Source organism: Mus caroli, unplaced genomic scaffold (genome assembly GCF_978045245.1).
Source record: "Mus caroli unplaced genomic scaffold, Mus_caroli_1 scaffold_2, whole genome shotgun sequence".
In the NCBI taxonomy this organism is placed as follows: Eukaryota; Metazoa; Chordata; class Mammalia; order Rodentia; family Muridae; genus Mus; species Mus caroli.
The window spans coordinates 51,360,429-51,375,546 of NW_028227257.1; the positions used below are offsets into that span (position 1 = coordinate 51,360,429).

At 41.9% G+C, this 15,118-nt stretch overlaps 1 protein-coding gene across 1 annotated transcript in view; it reads left to right on the plus strand.

Moving 5' to 3' along the window:
• The window catches only part of Anapc1 (anaphase promoting complex subunit 1), a 77,426-nt gene extending 63,669 nt beyond the window's left edge, over nt 1-13,757 (plus strand). The window contains exons 40-48 of the mRNA XM_021182343.2: nt 1,780-1,897; nt 2,791-2,868; nt 3,183-3,250; nt 4,178-4,316; nt 6,501-6,587; nt 7,150-7,245; nt 8,761-8,959; nt 10,984-11,118; nt 13,400-13,757. Coding sequence (XP_021038002.1) covers nt 1,780-1,897; nt 2,791-2,868; nt 3,183-3,250; nt 4,178-4,316; nt 6,501-6,587; nt 7,150-7,245; nt 8,761-8,959; nt 10,984-11,118; nt 13,400-13,515 — 1,036 coding nt within the window. The 3' untranslated portion in view covers nt 13,516-13,757. The remainder of the gene's footprint in view (nt 1-1,779; nt 1,898-2,790; nt 2,869-3,182; nt 3,251-4,177; nt 4,317-6,500; nt 6,588-7,149; nt 7,246-8,760; nt 8,960-10,983; nt 11,119-13,399) is intronic.
• Nucleotides 13,758-15,118: the final 1,361 nt, after the last annotated feature.

Here is a 15,118-nt window from a genome sequence, read left to right on the forward strand (position 1 = left end):
ATGTCAGGAGCCCTTAAAGCCACTTACCATGCATGACTTTGCTCTCTAGTGTCAAGTATAACGGATGACAAGAAATGCCTGCTCTGCAAAAGTGTCTGATGTGAAATCCAACCTCTGTCAAGTGGGGCCCAGAACATTGTTAATTTCCTCCAGCTCTGACCTGCGGCCTCCATCCTTTCATTTAGAATGTTTCAGTGGGTTGTTAGAGTCAGTTACTAAGTCATTGCAGGGGAGTGTTGGATATGTGATAAGTTGAATTTTTCCCTTCTATCCTCCCTCCCTCCTTTTCTCCCTACCTTTCTCCCTCCCTTCCTTCCTTCATTCCCAAGGTTTTAATGTGTATTCAAAGTTTGCATGGAACTAGTATGTGATCCAGGCTGCCTTTGAACCTGTGATCTACTTCAACCTCCCAGGTGTTGAGATGATAGAGGCACATGCTGCTGTATGCAATTTGGTGATAATTACACAGAATCTTTATGTAGGTTTGAGAGTATAGTATAGTTGCAGAGTGCTTGCTTAGCACGTGCAAGGCCCAGTATTCAGTACCCAATTCTGCCCTTCCCCCATCTTTAAATATAAGTAATTCCCCCCTCCTTCAGTTTTATTTTTAATACACTGACAGTAGTGAATAGATTTGAGTAAGAAAAAGGCTGTTTTTTATCACTAGTTTTTCCAAATTGTACGTGTGTGTACGCATGTGTGTTGTATGTATGGCCTGTATGTGCATGTAGAGGCTCGAGATTGACATTGGGGATTATTTTTGTCTGTCATCCCCTACTTTTTGAGATAGGCTTCCTACTGAATCTAGAGCTTGAATGGCAGGCCACCAAAGCCCCCAGAATCCCAGGATCCACTGTCTCCTCTTTCCTGGCACTGGAGGAGTTACAGGTCTATGCCCTGTACCAACTTTTGTATTGGTTCTGGGGATCCAAACTCAAGTCTTCATGCTTAACCCATGTACATTTCACCAACCCACCGAGTCATCTCCTCAGCCTTGTTTTTTTTTTAATTGTAATCTCATTTCATTACTTTTTAATGGGATCTAAAACTTACCTAAATTTTAAAATTTCGTTAAAAATTTTAATATGAAGATTCAAAAGCAAATATACACACATTGGCAGTCTCGCCCATCAGAGTTCTACTGGGGTGTTTCAGTTGTTTGTGTATAAGGGTGTGTACATAGAGAGCATTGTTCTCTGAAGAGAACCCCTGGTGTCCTTTCTTCCCTACTAACCCTGAGGAAAGTACAGCAATTACAGCAGATCCCCGGGAGGGGCCGGGAGGCGTCTTGTGTGAATGGGTGAATGGGGCCTGTTGCTTCACATCTGTGCTTTAGGCCATCATTAGTAAATACTTTCCTGTTAGGACCATTGTTACTTCTTGAAAAATTTTTTTTACCTGTGAACTCAGATAATTCTTAGATCAAAGATTACAGAAGTAGTTTCTTAGGATTTCTCAGTACCCGTTAGTGTCTGCACTTGGTTCAGTAGATAAAGGTGCCTGGTGGCCTGGGTTTAATCCCTAGACCCACGTGGTGGAAGGAGATAGATAAGGAGTTCCTTAAAAGTTATCCTCTGACCCCTGCATACATGTATCACATGCATACACACACTAAACAATACAATAAAAAATTTAAACTAGAATTTCTCTGTACTTTTAATTGAATTTGTCATCTTCATTTCAGATTCTTCTTAGGAAAATATTTACCACCCCATCTTGGTGTAGCCTGTGAGCAGTGGTGGTTGTCAGTCTCTTCACTTCTCTGGGTTTTGTGCACAGGTATCATCTCCAGGCCCTTCGGCACCTCTATGTGCTAGCTGCAGAACCAAGGCTCCTGGTACCTGTGGATGTGGATACAAACACACCCTGCTATGCCCTTATAGAAGTTACTTACAAGGTACCTAACTCTCCCTGTCATCTTTGCAGGTCAGATTATTTTAAAAGCATTTTAGCAAAAGGTGACGACACTAAGTTGAACAGTCATAAAACCCTAAGTTTCCTAAGTTGCTGCTCGTTGCCAGAGCGGCTCGCTCTCGTATTTGTGTGTTATTTTTGGCATTATCAGCTGTTCCTTTGTCCCTAGAGCTGATCATTGGAAAGTGTTCCTGGTAACTTTATGTGGCTAATTCTAGTGTTCTACAAAGTGAGTTTGGTTTATAATGATTCTTAAAGTTTGAGTTTGTTGAACATTCAAAATTCGCAAATTTTGTATTTGTGTATCCTAAATTTGTTTATCTTTGATTGGGATTCATACGTAGATTATAATCATGTAGTCTGCACCACATTAATAAATACTTAGGTTCATCAAAATGTGCTACACTTTGAGATGTGAAAGTGCGATGATGATGTCATTCCTGAAGGAAATGAGTGGCTAGGCGTGAGGGCAGTGCTGGCAGTGTGAGACTTAGAGGGCTATATGGAGAACTCTTATCTAGCTGAAGAGTTTTGGGCAACTGTCACAGAGCAAACTAGGCTGACAAATGGGGCTTGGATATAAACCCGTGCTGTAGAAGCACAGCCCGACAGCGTTGCTGCTCAGGGAAGGGCAAGCCACCAAGGTGTGGAGGGTGATGAGTGCTCTGTAATAGAATGTGGGCCCTAGTATTAGGGATTAGCTGCAGCTCAGCTCTAGAATACTTGCCTGGCATGCACCAGGCCTTGGACTCCGTGTAGGACTGCCAAGCAAAGGCTGTTAGAGGAGGTGCACTGTTTCATAGTCACATGCAGACTGAGCAAGGGGAGACAGAGTGACCATTTGGCCCATGCTGGCTCTGCTTTACCTTTGTAAAGGGCACTCAGTGGTATGAACAGACCAAAGAAGAACTGATGGCTCCAACCCTTCTTCCAGAACTTCATCTTTTAAAGCAGGTAAGTTGGTGTGACTTTGGAGGTTTACGAAGGGCGCAAATTGAAACAGAATTGCATATCTGTAAAGGTCTTCCCATTTAAGAAAAAAGAACTGCAGGAGGAATATTCATGAAGGGCAGAAGAAGTCTTATGTTAGAGGTTTTTACTGATAGTCCGTGTCCTTTCAAACATGGTTCGAATGCCTTTTGGATGGTTCACAAGCAATTGGATCTTGTTAACTTATAGGTGGCTCATTGCAGTGAGTCACTATTCCCTCAAAGAAGCGTGCTCAGTTTGCCAGCTTTGAGTTACTATGTTTACAATTGTCCCTGCAGATGAAAGTTAAAGGGCCAAGATACTGGGAACTGCTCATAGATTTAAGCAAGGGAGAACAGCACTTGAGGTAAGTATGCTGAGTTCACACCTTAGCCTTTCCAGCAGTGCATAGAAGTCTACAGGGAGGTGGGTTCTAGAGTAGTGTCTGGGTAGTGTTATTACTCTTTGGTCTCATGCATGACAGCACGTATAGTATGTTGAACAATATGGTCTATATCTTTGAAATGGGTTTTGTTTTAAAATGTAAACGTTTTAATTTGAAAATCAAAATGTAAATGTTTACACAAGTTCATTGAGAAACTAAAACTGACTCAGATAGTAATGGGTACAGTAAGATTTAGTGTAAAGGGGACTGTTTATAGCATCTGATGCCTGTCAGACATCTCCTGTTGCTTCTTTGTACTGTTGTGTTGTTACAACTAACATAAGGCTATGGGAGGTTCCTTTCAGGTAGAATAAACTATATCCAAATAATTATTTAGCATGTAATTATTTATACATTAGAAAGTATGTAAATTGTTTAAATTCACAGGAAGTTTTGACAAGCATGTAAAAGTTTCATAGTCTGGTTCCAGTTCTATCTTCTTAGTGTCCAGCAGCTAATTTCTATTTAGTCTGTATTAGATTCATTAGTATTTTCTTCCTACTGCAGAACAGTTACTGTGTCTTTACTACTCTCAGTGTCGTAGACACATTGCTAGGGACACAGGAGTCAGCAGTGTTAGGGAAGACCTGGAGAAACTCAGTCCTGAGCAGGTGGAATCCCTTCTCACTGAACAAGGTCATGAATCTCGACATCACAGAAAAGTGGGGGTGCATCCTACCCTCACTTATGTGTACTCAGTCATTTTTTGCAGAGTTAATAATCCTGCCAGAGAATGGGGACAACTTTCTCCCCTATAAAAGTGGCACCGGAAAACACCAAGTTCAGCAGAGAATTATTAATTATTAATAATACCGCCCATAAAACCATCTTTTTTTTCCTTTCTTCCAGGTCCATTCTTTCTAAGGATGGAGTTTTATATGTAAAGCTCAGGGCAGGCCAGCTCTCCTACAAAGAAGACCCAATGGGGTGGCAGAGTTTGTTGGCACAAACTGTTGCTAATAGGAACTCTGAAGCCCGGGCTTTCAAGGTAGTGTTGCATTTCGCTAGTGTCTTCTCAGATAGATTGTAAAGCTGAATGGACCATGGTTTCTCTTGCTTTCTTAGGTGACACCTATAATAAAATAGGGATGGCACCGGGCAGTAGTGGCGCACGCCTTTAATCCCAGCACTTGGGAGGCAGGGGCAAGCGGATTTCTGAGTTCGAGGCCAGCCTGGTCTACAAAGTGAGTTCCAGGACAGCCAGGACTACACAGAGAAACCCTGTCTCGAAAAAACAAAACAAAATAAAAAATAGGGCTGGCATGCTAGTATTCTGTGTAAGACTCGTGTTTAGTGCCACCTATAAAAAACCACCACACTGCAAGCAAGATTTGGTTTATTTTACTTAACTAGTCCCCCGAAGAGAGAAAGAATTTGTAATTTAGCACTAGTGTTTCAGTATGTTGACCAGGTTGGCATCACCTCTTCTGGCTCCCCTTGGCTCTCTGTTTTGCAGTGTGGGAGATTGAACCCGGTACTTTATGTATGCCAGCATTAAATGTTCTATTACTCAGCAATAACCCAGGCCTGACCTCATAGTGTGTAATTTCCTTGTCTCAGACTCCTGAGTGCTGGGATTATAGGCAAACACCACCATGCTTGGTTGTACATTAGAGGGAAAACCCAGTTTTAAACCACATTTGCTTCTTTATAAAGGAAATGATGAGAACTTGAGTCTTGCTTTTTAGTTTATTTCCTAGTACTCAGCTACAGTACTGTTTAAAATGATAAAACAAAACAAAACAAAAACAAACCAGTTAAAGCGTGAGTTAAAGCTCACTACTGTGCATATCTGTGTTCTAGAATTCATTTCCGTCATTAAGAATGTGTTCTGTAACACATCTAGCCTTAAACTTAGGAATTTAATCTCAGTTTTAAGAGTTCAGGGCCAGAAGTGTGTTGAGGAGCCTCTGAGTACCTGGGTCTCAGGCCATAAGCAAAGATGTGTTAGCTCAGCAGCCAAGGGGCAGCCACAGATTCCCCTTTCTTTATTCCTGAGTAAGAAGGTAACAGTTCATTGTAGTTCACCTTACGTCTCATCCGGATTGGTCAGTTGATGTTAATCCTTTCTCACGGTTATCAGGATATAAATGTATAAAAGTTCTAGCCTTGGTGTCAAGTGTGGATTGTTGCTGAAATATTTTGAAGATTTTTTTTTGTTTTTGTTTTTGGCTTAAGTTAGCACTATTTCTTTTTCTAAAAATTAGAGCCTATATGAAAAGTGAATCCAATTTATAGGTAAGTTTGAGCTTAATTTTGAATATTGAAAGTATATAAAAATTAAAGGACAGCTTAGTGTCTTGCCTTCTGGGAGTTCAGAAATAAAATAGGAACCAAAACTGAAGTACTCCATTTTCAGTTTGGAGTAGTAAGTGCTGTAATGAATGTTTTTCCTACTAATTTTTTTTATTGTAGTAAAATACACAAAAAATAAAATTACTGCCTTAGCTGTTTATAAATATGAAATGTTTTTAAATATGTAGCTATCAGTAGAACAATTACAACTTGAAAACTTAAGCTCTCCCTCTTAACACTAATTCCTCAACTAGCTCCATGCAGCTGCCCCCTTTGTCTTTTTGTCTGTGTGATTCCAGTTCCTCTTAAGGACCTCAAACATGAAGGAGCATAGTAATTGTCCTGTTTTGGAAGCTCGCTTGAGTGAGATTCCTCTTTCCTTACTCTCTTGTATAGTATTTGGGGTGTTGTTGTTGTTGTTGTTTCCTGAGACAGGGTTTCTTTGCATAGCCCTGGCTGTCCTGGAACTCACTCTGTAGACCAGGATGGCCTTGAACTCAGAGATCTACCTGCCTCTGTCTGAGTGCTGGGATTAAAGGCGTGCGCCACCAGTGCCTGGCTAAGTATTTGTACTTTTAAGCAGGCTTTTTAGTTAGACAGTGAGTGAGGAAGGAAAGCCTTTTGTGAGTAGTTTATAGAAAGAAGACATGTTTATTAATGACCTCTGGGCAATCAACACTTCATCTTACCTTTGCAAAGGCTTGTAACTTCCTAACAGGACAGGGTGACCGAGCTCCTCCTTGTTTTGTCTTGTGGGACTGACCATTGTGGGAGAGGAGTAGGTAGAGCCTAATAACTGCAAGCCTCACGTTGTGAGCAGAAAGGGAAGTACTAGTTGGTTATCTCATTTAAAGTGGGCTTTGTTTTTTTCTTTTAGCCTGAAACAATTTCATCATTCACTTCTGATCCAGCACTTCTGTCATTTGCTGAATATTTCTGCAAGCCGACTGTGAGCATGGGTCCAGTAAGTATTATATTGTTTGCTGGGCACCAGGATAAGCCTTTGTTAGTTCTGTCAATAGACAACCAAAGTCACGTCTGCCTTTGCGATGGATGACATCCCTTGCATGTGGTAGAGATTGCTGATAAAACCTGTGCCTTCGGTTGCCACCACCACATCTTCCTCTCCTGGGCCCCCTGGTGGATTTGACTCTGGGAGCTCTGTTTACCTGGGTGTTGTTTACCCCTACATCTCTGTTGGTGTTATGCTGCCTTTCTGGATCCCACTCACAGCTGACTAAAGGCTCGTCTCTGGTGTACTCGCAGGTGGTTCTTTTGTTTTGTTTTGTTTCCCTAGATTGATCATTAATCTACCAGATCACATGCTGCTACCTCACCATTCTTTTTAGGTTTTCATTGATGTTATAACACTGCATGGACTATGACTTTCTTTCTGAAGAGATGAACTGTTTACACTGTTTACCATAGAGCTTCAGAATGAGCTAGTAATAGCTCACATGGTTGTTTCTTGACTTGATTTTGTGATATGCTTTGATGTGCTACAAAGTAATTGTGCTTTTCCATAGAAACAGGAGATTCTGGACCTCTTTTCTTCGATACTTTATGAGTGTGTTGCTCAGGAAACCCCAGAGATGTTGCCTGCCTACATAGCAATGGATCAGGTATGATTCCAAAATTATTTGCATTCTAATGCAATTGATGGTGTACTTCAGATGACCTACTACACAGTGGGGAGTTCCCCATGTATTCAGTTTTCAGTTTCTTGTTTGCTTGTAGACATCAAGAAGCTGTTTCCAGTTGAGAGCTCTGTGCTGGACTTGGAGATAGCAGGAGTGTTCTCTGGAAGGCTGCCTTCCTCTTGGGAGTCACACATCCCTTTCCATCTTTTTCCCTTGGTTCGGGGAGGGAGAGATCATTTCCTTTCTTGATTTAGTCTTCCTGTGTCATCTCTTATCTCCTTTCTTTATGGGAAGGCCACAAATGAGTAGCAGGTGAGCCCTATGTGCCCTGGTGTTGGCTGGATAGGAACTTCCACCTTCTTGGCCAAGTCTGCAGGCAGTTTAGAGCCAGGAGCTCTGATTTAGGAAGATGGTGTTCGTTTTGATTCTTTTGATAGTTTCTGAGTGTCTACCAGGGAAGGGACATAATGCCTGAGAGCTTTCCTAAAGCATTGACCTTCTCATCAGGGTTGTTATTAATATAGTTTTCTCACAGTCTCATAGGTTTTCAGACCCATGTTTACAGTTAAACTTAGCCAGTAATTTTCTAACCTGGCTAAAATTAATCTGGGGAATCTTAAAATGCAGATCTTCAAATCCTGTTCCATACCTTCTAAGTTGGAGTCTGGTGGGCAAGATCCAGAACCCATAGTTTTAAAAATTCTGCAGTAAATATGAAGAGTTTATAGATTGGCATTTAGGATTCTGTCTCAAGCCAAAGAACTAATATTTGATGAAAAAAATAATCTTGTGGATAGCTGAGTGGGAAAAACATTTAGTCAAGAAATAATTCCCCAGGCATGAAAATCACAGTACGTAAAGTAGTGTTGTACATTCCAGCAGAAGCACAGGGCCAGAATGCTGTTATTGTGTGGCTCTGTCTCTTCTCAGTTGCAGAGAGTGATCATGGTGCTATGCTGGTGCTCTGCTTGCTGCCTCTCTTGGCATAGCAGCTAAGTTAGACTTCTTGGTTGCTGATTAAATGTTCTCTTCTCTTTAAAAACTTTGGGTATCTTTACCCCTCCACCATCTAGAACAGTCTCCATGAATGAATGTCTCCTCTGGTAGTAGCCATGGTACCTTTATTGGTGATTCTTAACATCAGCATGATCAGTGATTAGGCCTCTGCCCCACAGGGATTCCTGGCTGTCCCTATGTCACTGTACCCCAACTTCTTCCCCGGAGATTTATACCATTGTGTAGGGGTCTACATTATTCAGGGTTGTTGAGCCAAGAATGAACTTGACCTTTGTTGCTTTTACTTGGAAGTTGCCCTCGTGTTGAGGAAAGTGAGCCACACTGGAGAGGGCTCCTTAGTGTAGTCAACTGCACTTCAATACCCCATGAATCTCCATAGCCTCTTGCTGATCTTGTCAGCCATATTGGGACATACCCTGAAGACAGCATGATTAGAACATCTTTCATTAAACAGACTGTTCTTTCTCTTTCTTCACACAGGCTCTAAGAAGTCTTAAAAAGAGAGACATGTCAGACACATCTGATCTTTGGCAGATAAAGTTGATATTAGAGTTTTTCAGTTCCCGAAGCCACCAGGATAGGCAGCATACCTATCCTAAGCGAGGGCTCTTCATAAACTCCGAGTTCCTACCTGTGGTGAAGTGCACTGTTGATGCTACCCTGGACCAGTGGCTACAAGGTATGGTGGTACTGTGGCCTTGTGCTTGAAGGGTATCTCAACTGAGGCTTTTCTATTCTTAACAGTTTCCACTGGCAAACAAGGTAAACCTGGGCATAATCTACAGCTTGATTTTTTTTTTTTTAAGAACTTTTTTTAAAATAATTTTTAGATGTATTTATTTATTTATTATATGTGTGTATACTGTAGCTATCTTCAGACACTCCAGAAAAGGGCATCAGATTTTTGTTACAGATGGTTGTGAGCCACCATGTGGTTGCTTGGATTTGAACTCAGGACCTTTGGAAGAGTAATCGGCGCTCTTAACTGCTGAGCCATTTCACCAGCCCCTACAGCTTGATTTTTGAGGAGTCTGATTGTGTACTTCAGTGTCTTTTTAAAAAAATACATTTCCCTGCTCTCGGGAAGGGCATATTGACTGAGTCAGTGATATCCTTGAGCATCCTTAGCCCTGACTGACTCTCTGCCAGGAGAAGTGCTGACTTGAGAAAGAAGGAAACTATCAAGTCACTCATGCTGACTCACATCACACGAGGGATGCAACCATGGGAATACATTGTACGTCACTTGTACATGAGGTTGACTTTCTGCACTCAGTTCCTGGATCTTTATATTCCTTTCAGTTTATTCAAGTCCTTACACCAAGTATCTGATGGTGACCTGCTTTCAGTACATGCAAACCCTTGTCATGGTCGTAACAATTCTTGCTTCGGTATTTAAGCTGTCCTGCTGTGACACTGGGGAAATAAGTTTCTGACAAACAACCAGACTGTAAAGAGGTTTGTGAAAAGCAAATGAAGGACCCTGCTGTGCCAGCACTGTGTAACTTTGCAATGTTTCTGATAGACATTTAAATCCCCCACCCTTTTGTGAAGATGTTATGTAATAAATGTCAGTGTTTTCTTTCCATTGGGTTTGCTGTGTCAGCACGTGTAGAAGGCCTTTGCCATTGAGTTTCTGCAAATTCTCTGATGGCAAACATCTTAGAATGTAAAAACTGTTTGGTAGTGACAAGCAGTCTTAGTCCTAGTTGCTTTGTGGTTCTTCAGGACATTTGGTGAATTCAGTTTTCCAAACATCTTTATCTCTCTTATTCTCTCAAATTTTCTTTTTTGGTACAAATGACTTATGTCTGTAACAGAAGACTGAACTGAACTGAAATAATGAGGCTAGCGGTAAGCTCGGGTTACTGGAAGTACACAGTTAAGACAGGATTGAGAGACTCAACTCGTTGATTGCTGGACCTACAGCTTTTACCCCTGAAGTTCCATTTGCTATTCTCTGCTTGGTCACTTTGTCCCCTTGTACTAAAACAACCAACAATTCCTTTCTTGCATATTTTCATGCCACTCAGAGAGAGAAAGGAGATGCTTTTGGGAACCATGGCATGAAGATAGACATTCCTATCACAGAAGCAAATGTGTTGAGCATCTTGATTATGACCCAAGCTGCATCTCAGACTATTCCTTAGCCCACCCCTTATGTCACAGAGTATCTTCACTGAATGACTTAGGTCACTTGTCCTCAGTTGACTACTATGCCCAAGATAGGACTGCCTTGGCTGTTCTAGGCTAGAATCCTCAAAGCATGGCTCCTGAGCAGCAGCAGTGCTTGCTTGCACCATGTTACATGTGCATTTTCCTGCCGTTACTCCAGACCTACCACACCAGAAACGTGACCCGTGTCAGACTTTCAGAAATACTCTGATAAGAACTGCAATTTGATCATCTCCTGCTAAGAATAAATAGATTCTAGTCCTGGGATGAAATCAGTCTCCTTGAATATTACACTGGAAGAAAAGATTTGACAGTGGGCATCTGTTATCCTGTAATCACCTGTATTTGTGTGTATTTCCTCACTAAACTGGGCAGCGTCAGGCTACCCAGTGTTTGTACCTGTGCAGCACTGCCTGGTTTGTGCCGGGGCTAAGTATACACTTGATGAAAAGGTTATGAAAGCAATCATTTCCTGTCTCTCTTGTCTCTGTCCCTGACCCATTCAACTCCTTTTGTGTCCTCTCATAGCTGGCGGTGATGTGTGTGTGCATGCCTACCTCAGTGGGCAGCCTGTTGAGAAGTCTCAGCTAAACATGCTGGCCTGCTTCCTTGTCTACCACTCTGTGCCAGCACCACGACACTTGCCACCCATGGGACTGGAAGGTAACCCCATCTCAGCCTCTTTTCAGTATTTGTTCCTTGCTAGTATCTAGTTGGGGAGAAACTCGTGTCAGTCCCCTTCTCTAATGCGGTACTCAGCTGTGTTCATGATTTGTTTGTTGAGAATGCTTTCTGAAAGGAGAACAGACCATATACTTTTACCTCCGAAAAAGATGTTATTAGAGCAGGACTATCGAGTAAATGTGTATATTATTCCATATATGAATGACATCTCTCTATATATTTAATTTATATGAATTGAACTCAAGGTCTTGGGCATGGTAGCCAAACATTCTACCACTGGGCTATATTTACAGAACTTACTTGATTTTTCTTATAACTTTGTAAGATTTCTTAGTTTTTAAAGGGTTTATGTAATCACAGTCTCTGATACCCTAAAACTTCAAAGCTGTTGATTGAATGCTATGTCCAGTATGGAATCAAGCACTAAGTTTGTCTGTAAAACAACCTGATTTATTCATGTCACATTTGAATTACTACCCTTTAATTGAGAGTGAAAAAATATTTTTGAGAAGATGGCTCTGTTAATGTGCAATCACTTTTAGCTTAATGGCATTTTTTGTGTAGAAAACCTCAGAAAAAAATGTAGTATAACCAGACTTAGTTATGGCCATGAGGAACTGCTTCTATTTTGTGGCGTTCCCATGGAAACAAATACAAAGGTTAGTCAAATGCATAACATAGCAGTTACAGGTTTGCTGTTACCTTTTCTGGTTGGATTGTTTGGGAGTTTTTTGACTATGGTAGGGAAAGAGAACCCATGTATTGCCAGGAAGACTCCTTGACTTGTGGGAGAGACGTGAGGGCATAGAGAGACCAAGGGAGCCGGAGTTTGCAAGATGTATCAGAGAGGAACGGGCTATGCAGAAAGTACCAGGGGAGCTTCTGGATTTAGAAGTTAATGGCCAAAAAGTTGCATATAAAGGAATTCCCTGGAGGGAAGAGCTTACAAGTGGACTAGAAGATAACCTGCCAGTTGTTTACTAGTACCTGTCCCACCGCCTCTTAGAAGAATTCTTAGTAGAATTTAGGAGGGTAGGGAAGTAAATTACCTCTGGACTATACCATGTTGTGGTCACACCTTATAAATCTCAAAGGATCAACATAAGTTGTGATCTATGATCGTAACTGCAGGCATGCTTTGTTGAAAGCTAACTGTACCCAGATCTAAGCTCAGTAGCTAAAGAACATGGAAGTACCCAGCAATGAAAAGTAGGTGAAATTCAATATGTGGCATATAATAAAAACAGCCCCGCCCCCTCCTCAGGGCATAGTAGTCCACACCTATAATTTAAGCATTTGGAAATTAAATTCCTTGGAGGCCATCCTTGGCTACAGAGTGAGGTAGGAGCTGGTCTTGGCCCACACAAGACCCTGTCTCAGGAAAAAATAACAACAATAAACAACAGTAACAGCAGCTACTGTTTACAAGCTCACACACTGCCATGCTAATGCAGCCCCTGGCCTAGGCTGCTTAGATTTGTGCTGCCTCACGGTGCTCCTGCGTCCCTAATTATTTACACTTTGCCATTTGTACTTTGCTGCAAGCCAAATAGCTGTCTCTCCCTGGCTTCTTGTGGGGCAAGATTCTTTTCTACCTTTTATCCCCTCTATTTTCTTTCTTTGCTCCCCACCCTGTTCTTACTCAAATAAGGAAGTAAACACTGCAGAATGAGAAAAAGAAAAGTAAAACAAAAACAGCAGCCCACATGCAGAGAAACAGGAAGGTGTATAAGCCGTGCTGCTGGGACTGTAGCGTGGGGAGGAAAGGATGAGGAAGCTTGAGAGACTCTTTGGCGATGTGCCTGTGGGTCTAGATCTCAGTAGACAATCATTTGGGTATTGTCTAAAATCCTGGATAGCCAGGCCTCACTCCAGTGAGTATGTGTAATCTGTGGGACCAAGAACAAGAGGCAGTAGATTAACTCTCAGTCTTTAGTCTGTTGAGGTTGTTTGTTTGTAAAAGATTGAACTCACAGATCAAAAATTAAGTATGAAAATCAGTTTTCAAAATCACTTATAGTAATTGAAGTTAATTGAGTTTAATGTACATAAGTTTTCACAGTGGTTAATTTCTAAAGTACAGAATGGATAAATTTAAATTCTTTAATTGTTTTAGGAAATTAAAAATTCAAGGTTTGCCACTGGGGTGCTTTTGTGTAGAAGGAAGGCTTTCTGGCTCAGGTGTGGTGTGCAGAGCTTGGGAGGGCTGTGTGACTGAGGCTGTGTAGTGATGTCACCTTCTGCATCTCTGTCTCTTCAGGGAGCACAAGCTTTGCTGAACTCCTCTACAGGTTCAGACACCTGAAGATGCCGGTCCGGGCTTTGCTAAGACTGGCTCCTGTGCTGCTTGGGAACCCACAGCCGATGGTTATGTGACCACCTCTGCCGGGAAACCCACCCTAAAAATGACTGCGGCACAGAATCCTGATGGCAGCAAAGTGAAGGCAGCATTTCTGTTTTGTGACCAATGGAACTCAGTTGCATACGCCTCACTGTGTTTAAAATCCATGTTGAAAATATGACAGATAACGCTGGTGCTGTCCACGTGTCATATGATGTATAAAACATCAGTTAAAACTCAAATTTTGTAAATAAAGATTTTTGGTTTGTTTTCAAAACTATTGATGATTGCTTTGGACTTCAGAGAATAGATGGACAGGCTGAGTTTTTAAGCCTTTGAACTTTAGTGGTTCAGGTTCTGTACTCAGAACTGCAAGGCTTAAAAAGCCACATTGTGAAAATGGACTTTGTGCTCCCCGGGAGCGTTTATGTGTTGTCTGTTAACGTAACAGTTATCTTCTCTACAATGAGTCTGTGCTTCCCGTGGTGGATGGATGGCAGCATTACTGCCAGCAGATTTCTACTGAATGAAGAATTGCTCAGCATGGAGTACTGGACTGTGCCCAAGCCCTAACCTTGGTGCAACTGTGAAGGCTGCAGATCTTTGAAGATAATCAAGGTTAAAGGGCACTCTAAGGGGGAGTCTATTTGGTAGAATCGATGTCCTGTTCAGAAGAGGAAAAGAGATGATTTTCTCTCTGTACCATGTGAGAACTCATAGCACAACTGCTCACAAGCTAAGAAGATTCCCTTGTGAGGAACCAGTCAGACAGTCTTGAGCTTCAGCACCTAGAAGTATAAGCGATAAATTCCTGATGCTTAAGCCATCTTGTCTGTGGTACTTGGTGTTTGCAGCCTGTGCAGGCTGTGCATGACACCTGCTCAAAATACTGAAAATACAGAATTACCCCCACAGAGGAGTGCTAAGAAATACGGAAAGCAGTCTATCTGAACTAAAGGTCTGGAAAGTGCTTTTGCATTCTGAGTTTCAGGACAGCTCATGATGCCCCATGTAACAGGAACAACACTCCTTTCACTCCATTTCAACCTGTGCTCACAGCTTTCTCTCAGACCAGTGTGACTGTAAACAAGTAGGAACTGCAGAATGCCTACTCGCTTACTTCCTGCTTGTTTCTGAAAAAGCCAATAGAAATTGCTCCATTGGGATTTGGTAATGTCCATCTGCCTGCCTGCCTGCCTGCCTGCAGCAAGGTAATTTGTGGCTGACTTTGAGGGCAAAATGTGCTTTCCTTCACTTTCAGATTAAGGATTGCAATTAAATGGCAGTTGGTGATGAACATTCAATTTGTATCAATATTGAACCCACTGTCCAAGTTATTTTTCACTCTCAGTTGTTAATGGTTGCCATGGAGGATGTGAAAGAGATGACTGGATTCAGTGGAAGCAGCATTGATGGGCCTTTTGGTCCGCTGGATGGACACCAAGAAGAGATTCTAGTGCTCTTGAGTCAACCATGTTAGGATCTTCAGATAAACTATTTACTAGTCTCCAAACCATGTTGTGGGAACCAGTCTTACCGTGCACAGCACGGTAAGCCAGCCTCCTGGGAACCACGTCAAGGGAAGAGCCCGAGAAACACCTGAAGTGTTCTAGTATCAAAAGTGGCACTTGTGACTAC